Here is a 24,277-nt window from a genome sequence, read left to right as displayed (position 1 = left end):
ATAACTGACTTTCAATTACAGGGAAAAATTAAACCTTTTTTATTTGTTTTAAAGGGACTCCATAGGAAATGGCCTTCCAGTAATCCTGTATAGACATATACCCTACTTTGCACATGTATTGTATATAAAGTACCTGTACATCTTCTGATATCAGCACACAATATGTTTGTAACAGTGCAGTGCTCTGTCATGATTCTCATGTTAGGATTTTGGAGAAATTCTTTTGAAGTGTGAAGGGACAGCCATAGTTCTCCAGAGAGGATTTTTAGAAATCTCTAGTGAACAGTAGTAAGCTGTCCTTTCACCCTTTAATAAATAGGGCTGCGGTTTAGGGTTGATTATCTGCTACCTTTTTGCAGCCCAATTGCTTTTCCGTGTTTCACACTCTTGTCCTAAAGTCGAGCAGAACTGAACTTCTTCCTGCACTGCTATATGCTAAGAAATTCTGCACTCTTCATGGAAGCGCTCCCTCTCCAGAACAGTTCTATCATCTCCTCCAGTAGCTCTGCCCTTTTTATTTTTTTTACACCATCTGGTCACTAAATTCCATAAGTACATTATACGGGTATGGGACCTGTTATCCAGAATGCTTGGGACCTGGGGTTTTTCAAATAATGGATCTTTCTGTAATTCAAATCTTGATACTTTGTCCAGGGCCGGATTTCTCTTGGTGTCGCCCCCAGGCCGTAGAAAAAACTGTCTGCTCCCCCACCCTCAGGTGCATATGCCCGCATGCTCACACTCTTTGTGCTCACACTTTCTCTCACTCCGACACTGAGGAAGGAGTGCGCAGACAAGTAAATGTGAAGTTTTTATATTGTGCGCAGTCCTCAGTGCACTAGGAAAATGATGCGGCTGGGCAGCATGCCGCCCCTCGAATCGTGCTGCCCTAGGCCCTGGCATTTGTGGCCTCGCAACAAATCCGGGCTTGACTGTCTACTAGAAAATCATGTAAACATGAAATAAACCCACAGGCTGGGTTTGTTTCCAATAAGGATTAATTATATCTTAGTTTGGCTCCAGAACAAGGTACAGAGAAAAAATAAACAATTTTTAAGAATTGGGCTTATTTGAATAAAATGAAGTCTATGGGAAAAGGTATTTGGATAATGGATCCCATACCTGTAGTAAGAAGGAAATGGATATGAACCAATGCCTAGAATTTTGCTACCATTCTTTTCCTCTGCTGAGTTTGACAGTGGGTGAGTATACAGTACATCATGCTGGTGGGGAGTGGGCTCATTCACCATTATCCAGATTCCATACTAAATGGCACTGTTTTGCTGCATTTTACACCAGTAGCAAACATCATTCATTATACATCATTCACATGAATTCCAGCCCCAGTAGAGCTTATATCCTAGGCCCCTATTACATGGGGGTTAGCACTGCTCCCTTGCAGCACTTAGGTCCTGTACTTGTGTGGGTTTCCACCACATACACTGGGTTCTTCCAACATTAAAAATGTACAGGTAGGGTCACAGTTCAAATTCAAGTGAAGAAGGGACTGATGTATAATCTTAGTAGAGCAATTCAGAATATGTCGGGGCTATATTAAAAAAATAAAAATAATTTACATGCTCAGTTTTATGAGGGGTCAGACTTTATGGTTTTGTGTGGGTGGGAAACCAGAGTTCCCAGCGGAATCCATGTGAATATGAGGAGAACATACAAACTCCTTGCAGCAAGTATATAATGCTCTAACTGCAAGGCAGTAGTGGGAAATACTATGCGCTATGCATTAAAAATTGGATTGAAAAAAAGATCTGGGAAATACAGAGCTGGGTTGGAGGGGAAGTAGCAGAAGATGGAAAAGCCGCTATGTGGAGGGGTGTCAGATCAATACAGTCTAAAGAAGCAGGAAGGCAGCAGAGCTGCTTAGATGTGATTAAAGGCCTCAAGACATATATATATATATATTCTCAGTGTCTTCAGAATAACCAGTGGAATTGAGTAAATACATTTCACCATTATTATTACCTGCTGCCAGTTAATATCAGTGGTCATTTGTCTTTCGTTTGTTGGTTGTGTCCCCGTTTGTTTGTATGCACCGTATATTATTATGAAAATGGTTTATTTACATGAAGCAGGGTTTTATATATGAGCTGTTTTATTCAAAATATTTTTTTACAGAGACCTACATTGTTTAGGGGGTATAGTTTTCCTTTAAGTATTAATTTGGGGGTATAGTTTTCCTTTCACCACAAATTGCATCCAATTAGGAAACAAACACACTTGCAGTTGTGTTCATTCTGAAGCATTGCCCTGCCTGCCTAAAATTACACTGGAATTCTGCCTAAAATGCTGCATTGTGGGTTAAAAGAAACCCGGTGATCCGGCAATCTTTGCAACATGTGTCATGTTCATTAGGCTTAGAAATTCTTTTACCTTTCCAGGCTGTAAAGTAATAAGAATAATTACCGTTGATCATAACTTACACATTTATGTCTATAAAATAAAATCAGGTAAAATAATATCCCATTTTGCAACAATAATATTACATTTAAAAGATCTCATAATCTGCATAGTGCAGACTGAAAGCATGTATCATGAGGACTATGTTTTGTCAGGATATTACCCTGAAACCTGATTAGACTTTTTTTCTTGTTTGCCTTTATTTTACTAATTTGTACTTATATTTATATTATATTTTAAGTATTTATATTCCTTCAAAATGCTTTCTAATACAAGTATGGGATCCATTATCCTGTTATCCTGAAAGCTCCAAATTACAGGAAGGCATCTCCATTTTAATCAAATAAGTCACATTTTTTAAAATTATTTTATTTGTTATAAAAAAACAGCACCTTATACTTGATCCAAACTATGATATCATTAATCCTTATTTTAAGCAAACGCAACCTTACTGGTGACAAAACAATCCCATTGGGTTTATTTAAAATTTAAATGATTTTTTAGTAGACTTAAGGTATGGAAATCCAAATTATGGAAGAAAAACCCAGGTCCCAAGCATTCTGCATAACAAGTTCCATACCTGTACAGCAGTGGCATTAGCAACACTAATTGCATGTTAATAACGTAATAAAAAGCTTTGTATTTATACAGATAGGGGATCTGTTATCTAGAATGCTTGGAACCTGGGTTTTTTCGAATAAGGGATATTTCATCATCATTTATTTATATAGCGCTGTCAAGATACGCAGAATATTTACATAATTTGGATCTTCATACTGTGAGTCTACTATAAAATCATGTAAACATTAAATAAACCTAAACAGACTGGTTTTGCTTCCAATAAGGATTAATTATATCTTAGTTTGGATCAAGTACAATGTTCAGTTTTATTATTACAGAGAAAAAGGAAATCATTTTTTTAAATGTGGATTATTTAATTATAATGGATGGCCTTTCTGTAATTAAGAGCTTTCTGGATAATGGGTTTCCAAAAAATGGATCCCATACCTGTACCTGAAAACAATGTACAATTTGTAGCAGTGAGAAGTGTTGAGAAAAAATAGTTTGTATTACATGATGAAAAGAATTTGCTAACTTTAATGCTCGATTAGGGAAGTGAATATACTTTTACACGCGTGTCTCCTTCCTCTCAGTGCAAAAGTAGCCCCCCTGTGAATCTTTACGTCTGTCATTCTATATACACAAAAACTAAGCCTTCTGTTACGGGTGTTACAGATCCTATCTAGTATCGTTGCAGTTCAACAGTGTGGTCTCTAAAGCTGATGAAGTCAGAAAAATTCTCTACTAAGAGAAAACCAAAACACAATCGTTTTAAAATATATACTTTTATGAAAGCTTGCACAGAATTCTGCACAGATCTGGTTTATTGTGCATATAAAAGTAAAAGGGGGATTTAGGAGGGGTGACAACATCCCTTAAAAGCAAACAATACTAATAGTAAAGTTGGCACCTTGTACATATGTTTTAAACCTAAAAAAAAGAAGTGAAACATGCACTAAATGTGCATTAAAGGAGAACTAAAGCGGAACCGAAGGAGTAGCTAGAAATGTTGTACATTATGTTTTGGGCTTCTGTACCAGCCCAAAGCAGTCTTATAGCAGGGGAGATCTGTGCTTCTGAAGACTTTCCAGTAGTTCCCCATCTTCTTCTCTGCTGATTTACTGCACATGCTCTGTGCTGCTGTCACTTACTGAGCTTAGGGATTGACTCACAATATACAGTACCCATAGAATATAAATGTCACAATATAAGGCTGATTAATAATTAATACAGATATTACTACATGGCAGTTCAGAAACCAGTGCAACTAGCATTAGAATGTAATAATCAGCCCTGTAGCATCAGCTTATATTACAGACAAAACCTCATTTTCTACTTGATAATTTGTGGTGACCCCTAAGCTTAGCTTCTCAACAGCTGCTCAGAGCCCACTGACCATGTGAGTGTCACAGACACTTTCCAAGATGGTGACCCCCTGTGACAAGTTAGAACTCCTGGATCATTGCTGCTATTGAGATAAAGAAACTTTAGGCTGGTGCAATAAGTTCAGTATGTAAAATATGACATTTTTACCCATATTAAGTTTTAGGGTTTAGTTCTCCTTTAAAGTAACAATGACAAGATTTGACTGAAAAAGCATATTCTGCTTAGCTCTGGTAGAAACTGATTTTCTTAAAAGTGTACCATTAGCCTACCAAAGTCAAGCATCACCCCAGAGCAGTGTGTGTGCACTGTGCATCCACCCAAACATGGAAGCTGAGCTTGTTCAGCGTGTGTGTGAAAAAGCTATTATCATCAAATCAGCATTTAGCATTTTGAGAAATGGAGAAACAGAATATGCCTTTTCCCTGGAAGCTGTTGGTATTTCTTGTCCTATAAGTGCAGCAAGTGCAAATAAATCATATTAGTACAAGAAAATGAGCGTTTTTTTCTATTTAGAAATTATTTAAAAATGTTCAGGAAGGGAGAAGAGGGAATGTAACATATAGCGGGCTAAATATTCTTCAGTGCAGCTAGAGAATACAGAAATTCTGAACTAGCTTCAGGAAACACATAACAAAGATGTAATAACAGAAAACGTGTGCAAAGTTTATAGTGTGTGTCTAAGTACTTTGAAGGATGAATGGTGAACTGTAGACCAATCATAAAGAAGTTTTATTATGTACCGAGCGGAAAAAAAAGAACATGAATGGCATGTTTGGAAACAGAAGCACTTATTTTAAAGGTTTTTGCGTTTCTATTGGTGTACTCCTAATTCTGAACAAAATAAGGACATAACTACATCATTAACCCAGTGAATTTGACAAAAAGACACAAAATGTAAGAATTTGACTGTTTTGAATAACGTCATGGTCTCTTTTTTTCTTGAAAAATCCATTACTACAAATCTAAAACAAGATTTTTCAACTTTTTTTTAACACTAAGGCTAAAATAACAAGAAAAGAAAAGAGAAAACTACGGGAACAACATCCTTGAAGAAGAACGGTTGGTGACGACAAGGTATATATTTCCTTTTTTTTGGGGGGGGGGTTCTATAAAAATGTAAAGGGGTGCTGGCTTGTTAAAGAAAGAGGAGGAATTCACAATGAGGACTATCAAACCCACACACACCTCCTCTGCCCTCCTCCACCCATTGGAAATGAAAATCAAAAGTTGTCCTCAAACCACAAAACTTCAAGCAAGGTTCAAACCTCCATACTCATTACAAGAAAACACCAGATCTATGTCTTCAACTCCTTTTGTTACTGGTTCATAACCAGCCTGGGTCTGCAAAGCTGCTGTAGAAACTTCGCCTTCTACTTTGTGTCTAGTTTAGCCATTTCTTGCACATAGATGCCAATGCTTTCGCTGTCAAACAAAAGGAAGTAAATGTTCTTCACAGTGGAAGAGCTGGAAGCTGCAAAGTGGCTGGAGATAGCACGCAAGATGACTTGAGCTGCAGTCTGTTTGGGAAAGCCATTTCTGGTTTTTCAATAAAAAAAAGAGAATGTGTTAGTATTAGTGACTATGGTATCAAGGTATATACTAAACTAATATATGTATGGAGTATTCATTCCATTTCAATACACGGAATGTCTGGGAGACATTCTGCACTCTGAAATATCTAAAATAAATGTCTGATGCTTAGCTTCCTACAGACAGGCATGAGCTAAATATTTTGCCTTGTTGTACAGAGAAAAAAACACCCATAGACTATAATGGATAGTGGAAAAAAATTGACTTTGATTCATTTAACTTTTTTGCCATTTCGCGAATTTTTGGCGAAGTGAAACGGTTCATATTCGACCATCACTATTACTTATGATTCATTCCTAAGGGATATTTTATACCTGCTTACATAATATACAGTGGAACCCCCATTTTATGTTTTTCAGGGGCCCAGAAAAAATGGTGTAAAATCTGGGAAAATGCAAAATCAGGGAAATGTATTATACATTGTATATTGGTGGGACCATAAAACAATTAGTGTAAAATAAGGGAAAACTTAAAATCAGGGGATGTAAAATTGTATGTCAGCTAAGGATAGCTAAAATGCATTTATCTACATTATCTAAAAGGCTAAAAGCAATGATTGTATATACAGTTATGTTGCTGGAGCACATTGCAGTCTATGTATGTTCCATTAGATCCTAGAAGTTTAACAATCAAAGGGGGTCATTTATAAAGATTGCTCATTGCATATTTATTCTCAAACACTTGTATTGCCCATATTTTTTCCTGAAAGCTAGACTATTGCACTGCTGTGCCTGTTATTCCATTATATTAGCAAATGATATTGGCGTTTGCATGAGTGAGGGCACTGTGCGAGGTCATTGTGCGCGAAAATCCCGTTGACAGTTATTAAATTTGCAACATGCAAAAAAACTTCTGCAATAATTTTCTCTGCCACTAAAGTCGTGGCGTAAATCAAATGCAGAGTGTTTGTAATTCGTATAAATATTCGCAATTTGCAATTTAAATATTTTAAAAGCTCTTCATTTGCATCGTGAATAAAAATGTGCAATTCAGTTTGCACATTAAATACACCACTCTTATCCAGCTTTATAAATTTAATCCCGAGCAGGGCAAATATATTCACTGTGTGAATCATTCTGCACTGCGTGAACTTTATAAGTGAGCGCCACTGTCTCTTACATCTCTATGGCAATGTTATAATATTGTTATATGTGTTTTTGTGTTTATATTTGTCTCATTCAGAAACTATTAAAAAAATTTTTTATAGTTGTTATTAATGATTATAAATAGCTACAGCTTCTACTTTTGTCCATTTAGTAAGTAATTGTGGGCTACTGCCTAGGTGCTAATTATCCAGTGTTAATAAAGGAGCCCCACAAGTGTCTGGCCAAAGTTTTTACTGGGAATTGTGCACTATGGATTTAGGAATCAAACAATATAAAGAAAAAAACAGGATGGGGCCCTAGAGAGTACACTTTCCCAGCTGATAAAGGAGGGTTCTAGAGTGTTTCTTCCAAACAGACATAGTTTTGCTGACCGACTAAACACAATAAGAATCAGTTGGGTTGAAAGCAAGGAGACAACATACCGGCCACTAGGGAAAGAAGGAAATGCCACAGATTTAAGTTTCTTGTCCTCAGCAGCAGATAAACAGTTCTTTATAGCCTTTTCCAGCTGTTCTTCACACTTGTCTGAACCCCACTGTGGGATGTGGCAGTGGATGACAAACTTGGCAGCTAATCCGTTGGCCTGGCTAAGAGCAGCTAAAGAACAATAATGTATGACATTAGAATTTTAAGCAGCACATCAAAGATATAAAAGAACATAGGCTCAAGCTGAACAATGTTACTCAAATCCAGAAATCGTTTAGAAGAATAAGAGAAGTGAATAAAAGCTTTAAAAATAAATTGCTGTATAAAAGGTAAAATGCAATACAGGGAAATGATATATGATTGCAGAGCAAGATTTCATTATAGAGATCTCTTCAGAGCAGAGATTATTATAATCTTGAAGAGTTCATGTACTATCAGCCATAGCTGCATTGGTATTATAAGGAAACTATACCCCTAAACATGGCAGATCTCTATAATTGTATATCACATAAAACAAACCAGGTTTAAAAAACTGTTTCAAATTCTTATTTGAGAATGTCGGCTGAACATTAAAAACATTTAACCGTTGGGAGTGGGAAGCGATTGTTTTAAAGCACAATGTAAGTGCATTACTTTTAAGATTTTTAAATATTAAAATGTTTTTATGCTATGGGCAATGCACCTCTGTTTTAATTCATTGATTGCTGCTAAAGATCCATGTGGGAAGCAAGTTAATTTTATTTATCTGAAAAAGTGTAATCTTGTGAGTCGGAAATTTGGCTGATGGAACTGGTGCTGTCTGTTTTGGGCAAATAGGATACTGCATGATTGAAATTCCCACATTACAACCCTTCCCTGGATTTGATTGTTTTATAACATACTACACTATATGCACTTTATATTTCGTTGTTTATTTCCCAGCTAGCCGTGCAGCACTGGTCATTTCGTTGGACATTGTGCTGTATGCTGTCAGACAGCCAGGGCCTTTTTATGAAACATTTTCTTCATTGTAGCCGTCACCCATTATCCACTTGTTTTGCTTGTTTTGATGTAAATATTATACAATTATATTAATACTAATTAACCATTAATTTAGACCAGTATGTACAGAAAAGTTCTTTATATTACACATCTAATATAAACATTATATCAAAGTTACTCTGTTTGAAAACTCTCAACAGAATAGTTTGTTTGCACACAAATAACTTATGAAGAACTCTAGCAATTGCTAATACCTTGTAAAAAAATCATTAGTATGAAACAAAACAGTATCTGTATTTTGACTGATTTGCCAAGACATAACTCTACCTCCAGTCAGTTCCAGGGGTCCGTGGGATTTTCGGAGCTCTTTTACGGCCTCTAGAAACTCTTTTCCTCCAGCTTTTTCCAAGGCATTTCCTGTGGAGAACAAACAAAAACAACATGATAATAGGTTTAGCTGAAGTGTTATTAGACTAATCCATGAAACTTGCCAATTTATTCCAAATGGTGAGCCAGAGATGGACATCCAGGTTATGACGACATACAGATATGAATTAATATAGCTAAATATACATTACTAAGTCTATATATATATATATATATATATATATATATATATATATATATATATATATATATATATATATATATATATATATATATATATATAATTACTTTGGATCATATACTAGCCAGTCAATACTACCCACTTCACATATTCTGCAACTTACTGATATGGCCTTCATTTCTTGCCTTTTTCTTGAGTGAGTTTCCCCAGCTTCATCTGGCTGTACACATTGGCTTATGCCAAAATAAAGTCCTTCCTAAATGGCTTGAAAAATCAATGGGAATTCTGGAATGTACTATTAGGCAAGGACAGCATTATGGTTATTAGTGCTGTCCTCTCCCAAAAGGTCTCAATGACAACCAGCCTTTGAGAATAAGATTATATGATGAAATCAGCCAAATTTGGGCCACTACATGGATGGCCTTGCCACTGTAAAGATTTTTGTGCATTTGTGTGAAGCTACCAAACTAGCTGGCAAGTAAATCTGACAAATTGCTTCATAAATATAATGATGATTTGTTATAAAAACGTATTAATCATTATTGGACAATTTTTTAAAAGGATCCTATGTAGGAATACCACCTGCAAAACCATAAAGATAATGATAGGACCATAATTGTTCTTTAAAATTGATTATGTACATTGCATTGTGATGAACAAAAATGTTTTTTAGATCAAGCATCACCCTGGTGAATAGCAAAACAGATGTCTTGTCCTGCATCTATGCAAGAAGCAGCAGTTAAGAACCATAACCGAGATTTTAAATGATTAGTACAAGTATAACATATTATAAGTATGCATGATAATGTGTTTCCTCACCTATATCCTCTTTAAGGTCAATTTCAGCAGTGGTTGGATGGATGATGCCTTCCACCTTCATTGAACCTATATGTGCCAGGTCACTCTGAGTTAAGGACAACTGCACAAAAGAAAAGGCAGCTCAGTCAACAAAAAAGCAATACTGCATATACAGTTCAAGTTAATGTAAATAGCTGAATGTTTGTAATTATGCGTGGAATATATACATATGCTTCTACCCGCCAAGTTTCATCTATATAACTACATGCCGCCAGTTGTACCTCCTGGAAGAGCCGCTGACATAACATGTAATATTATGTAAAACAGTGCCAAGTTTCAAGATTTATTAGAATCAAGAAGAGAAACTAAGGAGCAACATCAAAAACTGGGGTAAAATAAAGACGTTTCAACACTATTTTGAAAATAATTTAAATGTATTTTTTTTATGAAGCAGTTTAAATGTCACAAAAGAGTGATAAGCAGTAGGCCTAGCAGTAACGGTTCATGTTTTAAAAGTATATGAATCAATGTCAAGAAGCAGTTTTGGAATTGACTTATAAGGTCATTAACTATGGCATTAATTCAGTTTTACCTTTAAAATTCTATAATTTGATATTTGAGAAGAAAAAGTCAAAATAAATTCATGCAATATAAAAACAAAAAATACATTATTTGCCGTTCTACAATGCATTGCAGCCTTTACCAAATGAACACTGTATATCGATGGCCATGTTGTTCTTTGTATCTAACTGTAGCTGTAAGTGTACAGTTGGCAAGTTAATCCCCCAAAGGCTACTACGCAAAAAACACAAGCAAGCTATTTAACTCACTCATGTTTTCTTGCTTTTTTGAAAAAACAAATAAAAATCTGTTTCTGTTTGTTTAAGATAGCAGCTGCCATATTAGCTTGGTGTGACATCACTTCCTGCCGAGACTCTTCCTGCTCACTCATAGCTCTGGCTCAGATTACAGCAGAGAAGGGGGGAGAGGAGCAAACTGATCATGCTCATGCCCAGGGCAAGGAGGTTTAAGCTGAAGGCAGCAAGTCTGATACAGAAGCCCATGTGTACACAATAGAAGGAAAGGAATGTGGTGTTTCTTTTGGCAGAGGACTCAGAGCAGCATTACTTTGAGGGTTTACTGGTATATTTAGGTGGACCTTTCTGATAAGGCTTACTTAGTTTTAACCTTTCCTTCTCCTTTAAAGAGCTCGCATTTATTACATCATTTGATCCAAACCTGAATATCACAGCATAATAAATCATTCCCCAAATATCAGATATAAGATTTATGCTTTAAATAGAATTTTGGTCGGAGTTTAGCTGAAAGTGTTTTGCTTACTAAGGAATACAATACTAAATACAGTGTAGCAACTTGTAATAAGGTCTGCAGTATTTTACAGTGATAATGGTTACAATGCTTAAATGTGAATCATTTTCAATATCGATCAATTATGCGCACCTTTTGTCCAACCATTAGACTCTTAGATGAAAGAATGGTAAATGCATCTCCAGGTCCATCATCAGAGGTTGAACTGGATGCCCCTTCTTTTCCATCCGTCTGTTTGTCCTTTAAAGATATCACAGAATTATTAAAAAAAAGTTTAGTCCTGGATTTAAGGGCCAATGCCTGTATGTTATTCACCCACTTAGACTGTAAGCTCTGCAGGGACCCTCATTCCTATGTCTCAATCCAAAAGGCACTTGATCTCTGTGTATTTATACTGTATTGTCTGTACTTTTGTATAATGTAATGTACTCCATACTGTAGTTAGGACATATAGGCTTTATGGAAAATAAGAGGAGATCAAAGAGGGGTTTTATTTATTTCTTTCTTTACTCCTTTTAATATAAGATTACTAATGGCTACCAGATATTTCTAGACACTTAGCTGTCCCTGGCAAATGTTTTGGGACATTGCTGTCTAAGACTGGAATAGTTAAGTATTGTTTCAATTCTTGTCTTGATCATGCCCTCTTATGATCCTTGTGCTATCAATGTAGGTCCTCCAATCATAATGGCCTGCCTAAGAAAATGCAATTTCTTAACAGATCATGTCCCATTAATATAGGCTTGCACATTAAGAAAAAGACAAGCATTACCAAGAAATCTTAAGTAATAATATCCAGTACCTCTATATAAACCCATTGGTGAGTAGTAACTGTAAGAGGTTAGGTAAGGAAAAGACCAGTTAGTTTCATGAAAACAAAGAGCTGCTTTGGGTAGCTTTCCTCTTTTTAGCACAAGCCTTCACACCAGAGGAATTAATTCCCTTTACTCTGTTTCAAAAATTATGCTTATTATATACTGTATGCGCATGGTGCAAGTTAATGTAGCAGCCAGACAGAGGCAGCACAGAAAAACTAAATATTTAAAAAGGAAAAAAAGACACAAAATAGTACAACTTCAAATGTACTAGGAACATCAGTGTCTACATGACATTAAAATGTAGTTCTAAGATGAGCTTCCCTGTTAATTACAAATTAATTACAAATTAAAAGATTGGGCTCCTTTCATTAGGCCAAGTGAACCTACCTTTTTAAGCAGTTTATTTTTGCCAGATTTTGGCTTCTTTGCCAGACGCTTCTCCAGTGATTTCCCACTCTTTTTCTTCTTCTCCACTGGCTGTGAAAGAATGGTCTCCTTACCACGGGAGCCTCGCTTTTTAGCAAGCAGCTCAGGATGAATTCTTGGCAGCACCCCTCCACTGGCAATTGTTACCCCCCTGAGTAGCTAGGGGTTAATAAATATGTAAAGAAATGAGTAAATGCAAAGGCTACCATATAAATATGACTGAGTTTATAATAATCAGTTTTTTCTATTTCCTATAACCTCCACTATACATGACACACTGCAAAAGAAATTTAAATACTTTAAATTAGTCTTGATTGAAAGAAACACTTAAAAAAAAGAGTTCTGGTTGCCTGTTTTTGTACTCTATGTTGAATTTGCATTCAGTGCCTTTACAAAGAGGACATAAAACATGAAAATGCAGTATTCCAAATACAGATTCTGCCAAATGAAAATTTAAAAAAATTGTCTTCAGCTACCCCATGCTTTATTCCCTTGACTTTTAGGGGGTTATTTATCAAGGTCCGAATTTATCTGAGTATTTCTAAGTTAGAAATCCGAGCAACTCCAATTGCCCGAATGGACCTTATTTATGAAGAAAAAAGCCCAAAAAAAATAGGGTCGGGCAAACTTCGCAGCCTGAAAATTCAAAATTGTTTGTGGGTTGTGTGCATAAAACTCAGAAATCTACGAAAAAATCATTCACAGGAAGGGCCCACATTTATCTTTAGTCCTTTTTTATGAGTTTTTGTCGCAGAAACCACAAACTCATCGGATATTGGTACGGACATCAGCGCAGACACTGGGACCTTCCCTATTGACTTATACAGGACCTCAAGAGCTTTTAGATGTCGGGGTTTCGGATTTGGAGTTTTTAGACCATCGGACTTTGATAAATCATGAAAAATTCATAATAATAACCCCCTTAGGAGGTTATTTATCAAAGTCCTAATATCCAAACTCGAATAATTCGTGGTTTTCGGAGGGAAAAACAAAATACGAATTTTTCGAGATTTATTAAAGTCAGATGGTCTAAAAACTCTGAATCCGAAATCCCAGCATCTAAAAGCTCGCGAGGTACTGTATAAGTCAATGGGAAGGTCCCAGTGTCTGCTCTGATGTCCGTACCTATATCCGATGAGTTTGTGGTTTCTGCGCAAAAAGCTCCGAAAACTACTATTTTTCAGAGTTTTTTTGCACAGAAACTACAAACAATACAGATTTTTCGGGGAAAGCTCCGACGTTTGTCCGACCCTATTTTTTATGGCTTTTTTCTTCATAGATAAGGTCCATTCGGGCAATCGGAGTTGCTCGGATTTCTAACTTAGAAATACTCAGACCTTGATAAACAACCCCCTTAGGGTTCAGGATTTGATTTGAATCAGTATTAAGTTTACATCTAATTCCTGCACAAATGACTGGAATTATTTTGCACCACATGCTGGATTTTTATCAATCCCTGCAAAAAAAAGATAAATGACAAAAACTGTCGATTTTTTTGCACACACATCACTCGAGCAGAAGTCTTCCAATACATTTTTCAGGTGTATTTTTTTCTAAAAAACATTTCCTTCATATACAGTATGAACCTTTGGTCTTCCCTAAAACTTTTTGCATCTGCTCTGTCGTCCTTTGACAAGTTTCAAACTTCTACCATTCTTAATTTATTTATTGTTTATTGTTATACACAAAGTTAAATAAGAAATGTCACAAAAATCAATTTAGTACCTGGTTGAGTTCTTCATCATTGGCAACTGCTAGAAGGATATGTCTTGGAGTTATTCTTCCCTTTTTATTGTCTCTGGCTGCATTTCCTGCAAGCTCTAAAATTTCAGCTATGAATGAGATATGAACATAGATTTGAGATAGGAACATTACTGAAAATGTAAAAGACAAAAAAGCATAGTAACAGCATCAAATGAGGTAAAAAAGGTAAGTAAAAAGTAAGTTTGCTACAGGTGTAATCATCCCAGCACCCCAGATCTGCAAGATATTGTAGATGAATGGATATTAAATAAACTAACAACTTACTAAATTAATATCAATTTCTCCAAACAGCTAAGGGAACTGGCAGTATGTAACAATCAATGATAACTCACGGGTGAGCCTTGTTAAAGATGTTGTTAATGAGGAAATGAGTTTTGTGTTGGCAAGAAACTGCAGAAAGCTCTGCCAGCCCTGGGTCCCTAACTTGTGTCATCATGAATGTGACATGGTATCTTCAGCTAGAGCACTGCAGCTGTAGGATAGCTGATGCAGTTACTTCCCTTGAGTTTTGGCAGCATGTTATAACTGTAATGGAAACCGATGGTCTTCGCCAAGATGGCGTCCAAGATGGCGGCCTCCTGGTTCCTGCTGGTCGCAGCACGATGACATCAGCGTCTTTCCGCCCTCGGATTGGTCGCCGGCGTCGGAACGGACGCCGGCGTCAGAATGTGCGCCGGCGTCAGGACGCTGGCGTCAGTGCGTCAGCGTCCGCGTCATGACGTCAGCGCGTCCAAATTGGCGCCAAACCTAGGCCTATTTAAAGCAGCTTCAGACTCTCCTCAAATGCCCAATTATAGGTTTTAGCTTGCTATTCCTGGGTGTGATCTCGTGAAATCTTTGTTATTGTGTACCGACCTTTTGCCTGAATTCCTCGACCTTGAACCTCTTCTGCCTGGACTGACCTTGTTGCCTATTGACCATTCTCTCGTCTCATCCTTATCTGTACTGCGAACTTGGACTTTGCTACCTCCTCCCCTGGTCCTCACTACTCCTGAGGCCTTTGGGCCTTACAAGAACTGACATTTAGCCCAATAACCCTATAATAATTTCTTAAATATCCCACTGAGACATTCTTTCCTTGTTTTATGAATTCCATGCCATCTATCCTCTTTTTAACTGAAGTCATTTTCCCCATAAATGTTTAGTTAGTAGGCCAATAAAAGTTGTATGAATTCTGACTACTAATATAATTTCAGAGTGAAGGTTTTGATGTGCATAAACACTTCTCAGACTGTCCTTTTTGCTATTCATATATTTTTTTTATTTCAGTCACGACTCTACAGTGAGCCTGCAGCATCTGTCAAGCAATAATCATTTTGTTGCCTGTTTTTTTGTCGTTTAATGGTAACAGCTTTAGTCTAATACTTATATTGATTACATTTGCAAAACATACAAGAGGGAAATATTTGTACTATTGAAGTATTATCAGTTGTTATGGGTTATGAAAAAAATAGGGATATTCTTCACAACGTTTCTATAAAACTAATATAATACACAAAAGCCATGAATATCCTGTAAATTACATCCTTATAAACGGTGAGTTCTGATGTCATTAGTTATAAACGGTGAGTTCTGATGTCATTAGTTATAAACGGCAAGTTCTGATGTAATTTCTGTCACATGACTCACTGAAAATTGTGTATTATAATAAATAAAGTACCCCCAGTTGCAAAATATGAGGATATTAGAAGTTACCTTGGAGTTCCATGACCTGTATAAAAACACTCGGCCTTTGGCCTGTTATGATAATACAGGTATGGGATCTATCCAGAATGCTTGGTACCTGGAGTTTTCCAGATAATGAATCCTTCTGTAATTTGTATCAACATACTTTTTTTACAAAAAAATAATTAATAAACCCAATAGGATTGTTTTACCTCCACTAAGGATTAATTACATCTCAGTTAGGAACAAGTACAAGGTACTGTTTTATTATCACAGTGAAAAAGGAAATAATTTTTACAATATTGAATTATTTCATTAAAGTGGAGTCTATGGGGCAAATTCACTAACCGGCGAAAATTCGCCAGCGCTCGCTTCGCGCACATCGCAACACTTAGGCAGGTGTAAATTTGCCTGGACAATGCTAATTCACGAAGATCCGAAGTTGCGCACAGGGTACTGAACGCTGGTGAAGTTGCGCTAGCGAAAATACACTCAGCAGTTCGAAGTTACGCTAGCGTTGGCTATTTTGCATACGGCATACAGTTAAACTACAATGGCCGTATAGGCTGCAGCAAATACATTACACTACACAAGGCCAGGGAGCCTTAATAAAATTATATAGAGGTGTTATATTGCCCTATACATGTGCCCACAGTTTAATTTAGGAGCCATATGTTATCAAATGTTGGGGGAAGGAGGGTACCCCAAAAAAATGTTTGTTCTTTTTTAGCCTATCACCCTGTAAAAAGGAAGACGCCAGCGTTTTTTGGGACTTAGAAAAATCTTCAACTTTTTTTTTGAGGAACTCCTATCTACTCTATTGCACTTCGCCTGGTCTGAGGTGGCGAAGGCAAGTCTGACGATAGAGGTAACGGTCAGTAAATTTGCGAATTTGCGTAGTAACGCTCTTTTGCCAGAGTAAAAATTCACCTGGCGTTAGAGTGTGAAGTTGTGCCAGCAACCATTAGTAAATCAGCGAAGTGCCGAAATGACGTCACGCTGGCGAATTTTCGCCAGCGTTAGCCACTTCGCCTTTTAGTAAATTTCCCCCTATGGGAGATGGCCTTCGGAGCTTTCTGGGTTACGAGTTTCCCATACCTGTACCTGTTATATATACAAAAGAACATTATTTTTTGTCCTTCAGTGCATGCACATATATTGTCCTACACATGGGATATAGTTTTTTTTTAGAAAATTGTATTACTGGTCCAAGATAAAACCCTGACCCCTTTTATACATATATCACCATAGACACAAATATTTCTACTATTCAAAGCCAGCTATTAAAGTTTATTGTGAAAATCCTTTCTATTAAAACAAAGCTGCAGTTTAAGATTTACCTGCTAAGTACTCTATAACAGCAGCCATATATACTGGCGCCCCCATGCCTATTCTGTATTTGTGAGTTCCTCTTCTCAAGTAGCGCATCATTCTACCCACTGGGAAAATGACTCCTGCTCTGGATGAGCGGGACAGCTTGGTGGTTTTCTTTTTCCCCCCTCGAGCAGACATCTTTTTTTCTTTTTGGTTCCCGTCTCTATATACTGATTAGTTGCTGCTGATCTTCAATGAAGAAGGTGGCTATAAAGACAGAAGAAAATGCATCATTAGATTTACAAATTGGTTATATATTGATTTAAACAAAAATATTTTTCACAATTTAATCCATTATTCTTGACCATAAAATGGGAAATACTTTACTATATTCCTGAAACTAAACACAAGTCACAAAACAAACCCCATCATTTCTGAATAACACTTAGGGTCACATTTACAAAGCTCGAGTGAAGGATTCGAATTAAAAAAACTTCGAATTTCGAAGTGTTTTTTGGGCTACTTCGACCATCGAATGGGCTACTTCGACCTTCGACTACTACTTAGACTTCGAATCGAACGATTCGAACTAAAAATCGTTCAACTATTCGACCATTCGATAGTCGAAGTACTGTCTCTTTAAGAAAAACTTCGACCCCCTACTTCGGCAGCTAAAAGCTACCGAAGTCAATGTTAGCCTATGGGGAAGGTCCCCATAGGCTTGCCTGTGATTTTTTGATCGAAGGATATTCCTTCGATCGTTGTATTAAAATCCTTCGAATCGTTTGATTCAAAGGATTTAATCGTTCGATCGAACAAATAATCCTTTCGATCGTTCGATCGCAGGATTTGCGCTAAATCGTTCAACTTCGATATTCGAAGTCGAACGATTTTAGTTCCTGGTCGAATATCGAGGATTAATTAACCCTCGATATTCGACCCTTCTTAAATCTGCCCCTTAACTAACAAATAATTTTACTTTTCAAAATGGATACCCTAAAGTGACATATCATATACATATCAGCAAACATTACCCTTTTACATATTTTTCCCATGAGCCACCATTTTGTGATGCTCTGTGTGGAATTTGTTGGCTGATGTAAACTAGCAGGAATGCCTTTGGTTTGTGTGTGACCACAGAGCCTAATACATCCAGGATAGACTTTAACAGTGTATATAGGATTATACAGTCACAGATACTAATAGAAAAATATATTATCATGAAAAAAGTTTTATTTATATGAAATGTGTTTTAAATATGGGTTGTTTTATGTAGTATATTCTTATAGAGAAAAGGGAGCACAAACAAAAGGTGCCATTAAAAGTGACAACACTTGTAACAGTGTGCAAAGCAAAAAAATAAAGGGCAGAAGACAGTGGGGAAAATGCAGAAATTGCCCACAACTGGCCAATTTTTGCACTTTCCATACTGCTGCAGAGCTCTGCACTCCATTTAGGAGCCTACAGACCAGTGGCAGCTGCCCTGATGAATACAGTGCTATGATTAACAGTGCTGTATTCATGAGGGGTGGGAGGGGGAAGGCATGTACCATTGAGGCATTGAACCCCCTTCCGCCCCCTAACTTCTGCATCATTAAGACATGCCAGTTAATGAGCAGCAGAAAACAGAGGCTGCAACAGGGCTGGCCTGCATATCTTGTCTTTGCTATGCACCTTATGGCAGATTCTCTTATCCAACATACGGTGCACAGCCCAGCCATTCCTCTAGGCTGAAATGCCCTTTGCATAATAAATGTCCAGCAATTCCTCCAGGCTGAAATGCCCTCTTCCGTTCTTTATGCTCTTGCATCTCTGCCCAGGGGCATCTTAAATGTCCATCTTAGTCTACAAATATAATAGCTATACAAAGTCTACAATAAAGGCATATGATTTAATACTGCAAAACATTCAGTGGCAAATTGATCCAGAACCCATATAAAGTGTCTAATTTGTATTGCATAGCTGCTATTATTTAGCTAAGCATAAGACCTATGGTCAGCGTTAATTGGTGCAAGTTTTTTTGAGGGCAATTTAGATCAGATCCAGTTCCAGCTGTAAATGTTGCAGGCATCTGTGGTGCTAAAATATAATTACAAAAGACAACAATAATGTATAGTGTATACTGTATGAATTATCAATAAATTATTAACAACTAATGATTGTATTGCCAAACTATTTATGAAAAATTTGTATCATTCCTCCCAAATTAAGACTCCACTGGTGCACTGGTCATGTCAAAAAACTGATATTACATCTTGCCCAATCAGGGCTGAAACATTAACTAGGATAACTTTGTTTAAACAGCTTAAGTAGTATAAATACGATTAGAAATCTATTTCTAATGTTGTTTCATATGCAAGGGGCATGGCTACGTTGCCACATCTCATTATATACAGTATTATGTACAATATTTGGCACATTATTTAGCCTGGCTCAGACCAAGTTAATGGGATGCATCTTGGATCTGACACAGGATCTGCATAAGGCCTAATGGACGTAAGCTAGCATGTTTGCATTAACATTAAATGTAAATATATAAATATAATGTATAAAATGTAAAACTTTGTAAATAAAAATAATTTTTTTATCTACTAAATTTCAGAGAAATAAATGAATTTGTGTCAATTTTTGAATGCCTGTTGCAAATAGAATATAGAACTGTGGATCAAGTAGAGTTAGCCAGAAGAGTTTTTAAGACTTTACATGGATTTTCAGTATTTCTAAAATAAATCTTTGATCTTGTGTTTCCTACCCAGGTTCCAGTTTTAAAGGATAAAATTTTGCTTTCTTGAGCACAAAGACAAACATGATTAGATCTAAGAGCCCTAATGAGAAAAGATGATTTGGGAATGCACAGAAAACAACTGTACATTAACTCGTATAATTAGTATAATTGGCGAAATGAAGAACAAAAAGCAGGCATATTCTAAAGGTCCCCATAGACGCAAAGATTTTTCTTGCCGAACGAGCGATTTCAGCGAAGTCCAACCAATCCTTCGAAGTTATCGTGCGGTTAGTGGGATTCGAATGATCGTACATCTTACGATTTTTCGGCCGACATCTGTCAGAATATTGATCGGCCAGGTTAAAAAATCTTTATCTGTCCCAGCTACCCTTTGTTTTCCGGGCAATATAGCCTGAAATGGTCTTTTAAGTTGATGGACAATTTGTACGATCGTTTCGAGATAATCGTGGTCTCATGATGACGATCGGATCTTTTAAAAATCTTTACATCTATGGCCAGCTTAACTAAGGCCAAACAAAGAATTCTTCGTACAGCACCTTATCGTTAAAAATGCCTTTATTCAAAATTCCATGGCAAACCTGGTCAGCAACGTTTCAGGCCGATATGGCCTTTTATCAAGCTTACTTGACACTGGCCAATTTTGGCCTTTTATAGACAGCACTACGCCACCTACTGGTTACAAACTGATCGGGGTTAACCTGTACAAAGTAAATAGTTTCCATTGTATTGATATTATAACATTACTGGATTGACAAATGTAACATTTTGTACATAAATTATTTGTAACAATGTGTAACCTGTAGGTAGCGTAGTGCTGTCTATAAAAGGCCAAAATTGGCCAGTGTCAAGTAAGCTTGATAAAAGGCCATATCGGCCTGAAACGTTGCTGACCAGGTTTGGCCATGGAATTTTGAATAAAGGCATTTTTAACGATAAGGTGCTGTATGAAGAATTCTTTGTTTGGCTGTTCCTGGTGTATGATGGACCACTGATGGTACGTGCACCTGGCTTTGGAGAATTTAGGGTTAACCAGAGCTGACTCTAATCAGTTTCTATCAGCTTAACTAAGGATCTAACAGGGACAGGAGGGACGCAGACGCTGCTTTTCATTTTATAAATTCAATAAATTTGAGTTTTTTGGGGCGACAATTCGATAAAGTCCAGTTTTCATAGTGATAATTGCGCAATATGTTGGCGCTCTAAAAATTCTTGATAATAATAATTTTTAAAAGTCACAAGATTCAAATTGATGCTCAATTTGATCGCAACTTTTGTTGCACCAATTTTCTGGGAGCAGATGTTTGTGGTGAAACAGTATGGTGTGGTAGTACCATTACGCTGATTGAACATGTGGCAGATTTCAGCAAGGGGAAATGCACCAGAAACTATCAGTGCCGTGTCCAATCCACTTAAATGGAAAAAACATGCAACAGTGGTGACGACAGAGAAAATACTCCAAGAATATTTATGTACTATAATCCTTAGGCATGTTATCTACTAACATAAAATTAGGTTAGTCCTTAATGCAAGTTACTGCACAGAGGCCATGTATTTTGTACCCGTTTATATTTGCAGGGAAAGCTGCCAAAATGGGCTCCATTTCCATCATCCATATGTAGTTTTTCCGCAACTTAAAGGGTCCATGTTTTTGTTATCTTCATTTTTGGGAAATGTAATTATGGATTACTCTAAACTATATCAGTTTATCAGGCAGATATGGCTAAACAGAAAAATGGCATTAAACAAAAATGATATATGAAGCTTGCAGCCCGATGCATCAATCAGACTTTATACAGAATATCAAATGAATCAGCACTGTGACCCAGAAATTGCCCTAATGCCAGTTTGGACTCTAACCCATAGGTTGAATCCTGATTTAGAAGTTGTTTTAGAACTTATTTATGGCCCTTAACCTATGCAAGGGCTCCACTGACTTCTGATCACCATGTCATCAATTCTGTTCCCGACATCATCCGCCCCCCCCCCTGCCCGTTTTCTGGCTCCAGAAAATGTGGGAAGCCTAAGTTAAAGTAAGAAAGAAATGTTCTAGCCTTGTTCTTCATTAAAACATTTTAATGATTTTTACAGCATATGTTTTACATAGTGTAATGAAAGGAAAATATTTCAGACAACTAGACACATTTATGGACTTCTCAGGATTCCTCTTAATGTAAGTTATTAATGAAACTCACTACATATTGCTAACAGAGGTAGAGTATGTTATGAATTACATTATAAGGGAGTATACTAATGGTGATTAATCACCACAAGTTAATACTTATGGAGGGCTAGTATGAGGTAGTTTTTAGGTTTCAAACATTAAGGGGCCGATTCACAAAGGGTAGAATATCGAGGGTTAATTAACCCTTGATATTCGACTGGGAATTAAAATCCTTCGACTTCGAATATCGAAGTCGAAGGATTTTAGCTCAAATAGTTCGATCGAAGGATTATTCCTTCGATCGAACGATAAAATCCTTTGAATCGAACGATTCGAAGGATTTTAATCCAACGATCGAAGGAATATCCTTCGATCAAAAAAACTTAGGAAAGCCTATGGGGACCTTCCCCATAGGCTAACATTGAGTTCGGTAGCTTTTAGATGGCGAACTAGGGGGTCGAAGTTTTTTCTTAAAGAGACAGTACTTCGACTATCGAATGGTTGAACGATTTTTAGTTTGAATAGTTCGATTCAAAGTCGTAGTCAAAGGTCATAGTAGCCCATTCGATGGTCGAAGTAGCCCAAAAAACACTTCGAAATTCTACGTTTTTTTACTTCAAATCCTTCACTCGAAGTTAGTGAATCGGCCCCCTAAGTGTACCCCGAGACCTATTATCCAGAAACCTCTGAATTATAGGAAGGTCATATTCCACAAAGTCCATTTTAAGCAAATAATTCTAATTAAAAAAAAAAAAAAGATTTATTTATATAAAAAAAATGTATTTCCTTTTTCTCTGTAATAATAAAACAGTACCTGTTACTTGATCATAGTAATCATAGCTGCATAAATCCATATTGGTGGCAACAAATTCAATTGCCAGAAAGATCCCTTATCTGAAAAACCCAGGTTCCAAACATTAAGAATAATAGATCCTATACCTGTACCTTGTTCAACATGAATATAATTGATATGGCTTTGCTGAAAATACAATTTTTTACTATTATTTTAATTGAAAAAAATCTATTTTTAATACTTTCTTTAACCTTAAAAATAAAATCCCACATTTTTAAAATGTATGCACGTGCAGAGAATACATGACTAATAAACTATGCAAGAAAATAGTTTACATTGTTCAATCTCAATATTGGTAAACTGAAGCAAATGTTGCTAGGTCAGGAAACATCCACTATATTATACTCATATCTGTACCTTTAGTAAGAATTGGAAAGCTTTCACAACCCATCTTTATTTCATCACAGTTGTTGTGCAAGAAGGAAAGACAAACATCTATGTAGGTGTAGCACTTCCACACCCATCCCGTTAATGGGGTCATATGCCCTTAAAAATATAAGTTTGCCAAACTAGTAAATCTTTACCCAATATGGCCACCTTCTTCTTCAAAGAGGCTTTTATGCCTTTGCGGGCATCAATATTAACAGATTCCTTCTTTCAGTTCTGTACAGCACTGGGGGTCAGGTCCTCCAAGGTATGTCTACTTTAGTAAAACACTTAATTATGACCCACCTTTTCTACCAATGTAACCAACAATCAGTTTGTCACTACCCTTGGATTATAATAAAGATTTTTAGCATTACAAAATAACTCAAAGAGCATGAGTCAGCTTGTAACAAAAGGGAAATCACAGACTGCATTGCTCCATCAAATCTATCCAAATACATTTCCGAAGTCAGCTAAATGGGGGTTGCTATCTGTTGTAAATAAAGAGCAAAAATTATCTGGTTGCAATAGGAACAACACAAAAACAAATAAAGACCATTTGTAAAACAGATTCATTTCAAAATCACAAACTATATTTCTCCTTTTGTGTTATATACAATATTAATATATAGACAATTCTACAAAAAAAATAAAAGTACGAAATTATAGTATGCAAACATAAACCAAAGCTTGGGATGCCTGGGAATGCGAGTTGGTGATATATTTGCAAAGCTGATGAATTTTTCCCAAAATGATTACCACCCCAGGGGTTAATTCTCTGGGGGGAGCATAACATTTTTCCATGAATTACGGTAGTATTTCTTTGTCTTTTAAAGTGCACCCAGCAGCAGTGTTGTATACCTACTACTTTAATTAAAAGACAAATCACAATGAAATGCTCTGTGTGCCAATATTTGCCATATATTCTAAATTTGTTTAGGCAGGTTGACTGTTTTTGACCTTACTTTCTGATCATCTGCAAGCATGTATGGCCCTTTAAAGAG

The 24,277-nt window shown here is 36.6% G+C and overlaps 1 protein-coding gene across 3 annotated transcripts in view; it reads right to left on the bottom strand.

Annotated features, from left to right (window-relative positions):
- Positions 1-5,072: 5,072 nt before the first annotated feature.
- macroh2a2.S (macroH2A.2 histone S homeolog) overlaps positions 5,073-24,277 on the bottom strand; it is a 32,371-nt gene continuing 13,166 nt past the window's right edge. For 2 of the 3 annotated variants that reach the window (XM_041570481.1, XM_018226918.2), the window contains 8 exons: positions 17,174-17,414; positions 14,130-14,236; positions 12,366-12,563; positions 11,293-11,400; positions 9,853-9,952; positions 8,793-8,882; positions 7,481-7,655; positions 5,073-5,898 (listed from right to left, as the gene is read on the bottom strand). In XM_041570481.1, the coding sequence (XP_041426415.1) occupies positions 5,733-5,898; positions 7,481-7,655; positions 8,793-8,882; positions 9,853-9,952; positions 11,293-11,400; positions 12,366-12,563; positions 14,130-14,236; positions 17,174-17,345 (1,116 nt within the window). In that variant the 5' untranslated portion in view covers positions 17,346-17,414 and the 3' untranslated portion in view covers positions 5,073-5,732. 3 annotated transcript variants of the gene reach the window in all.

Source organism: Xenopus laevis, chromosome 7S (assembly GCF_017654675.1).
Source record: "Xenopus laevis strain J_2021 chromosome 7S, Xenopus_laevis_v10.1, whole genome shotgun sequence".
Lineage (NCBI taxonomy): Eukaryota > Metazoa > Chordata > Amphibia > Anura > Pipidae > Xenopus > Xenopus laevis.
The sequence above is the reverse complement of the archived record's forward strand: the minus strand, read 5'-3'. Positions and strand labels throughout refer to the sequence as shown.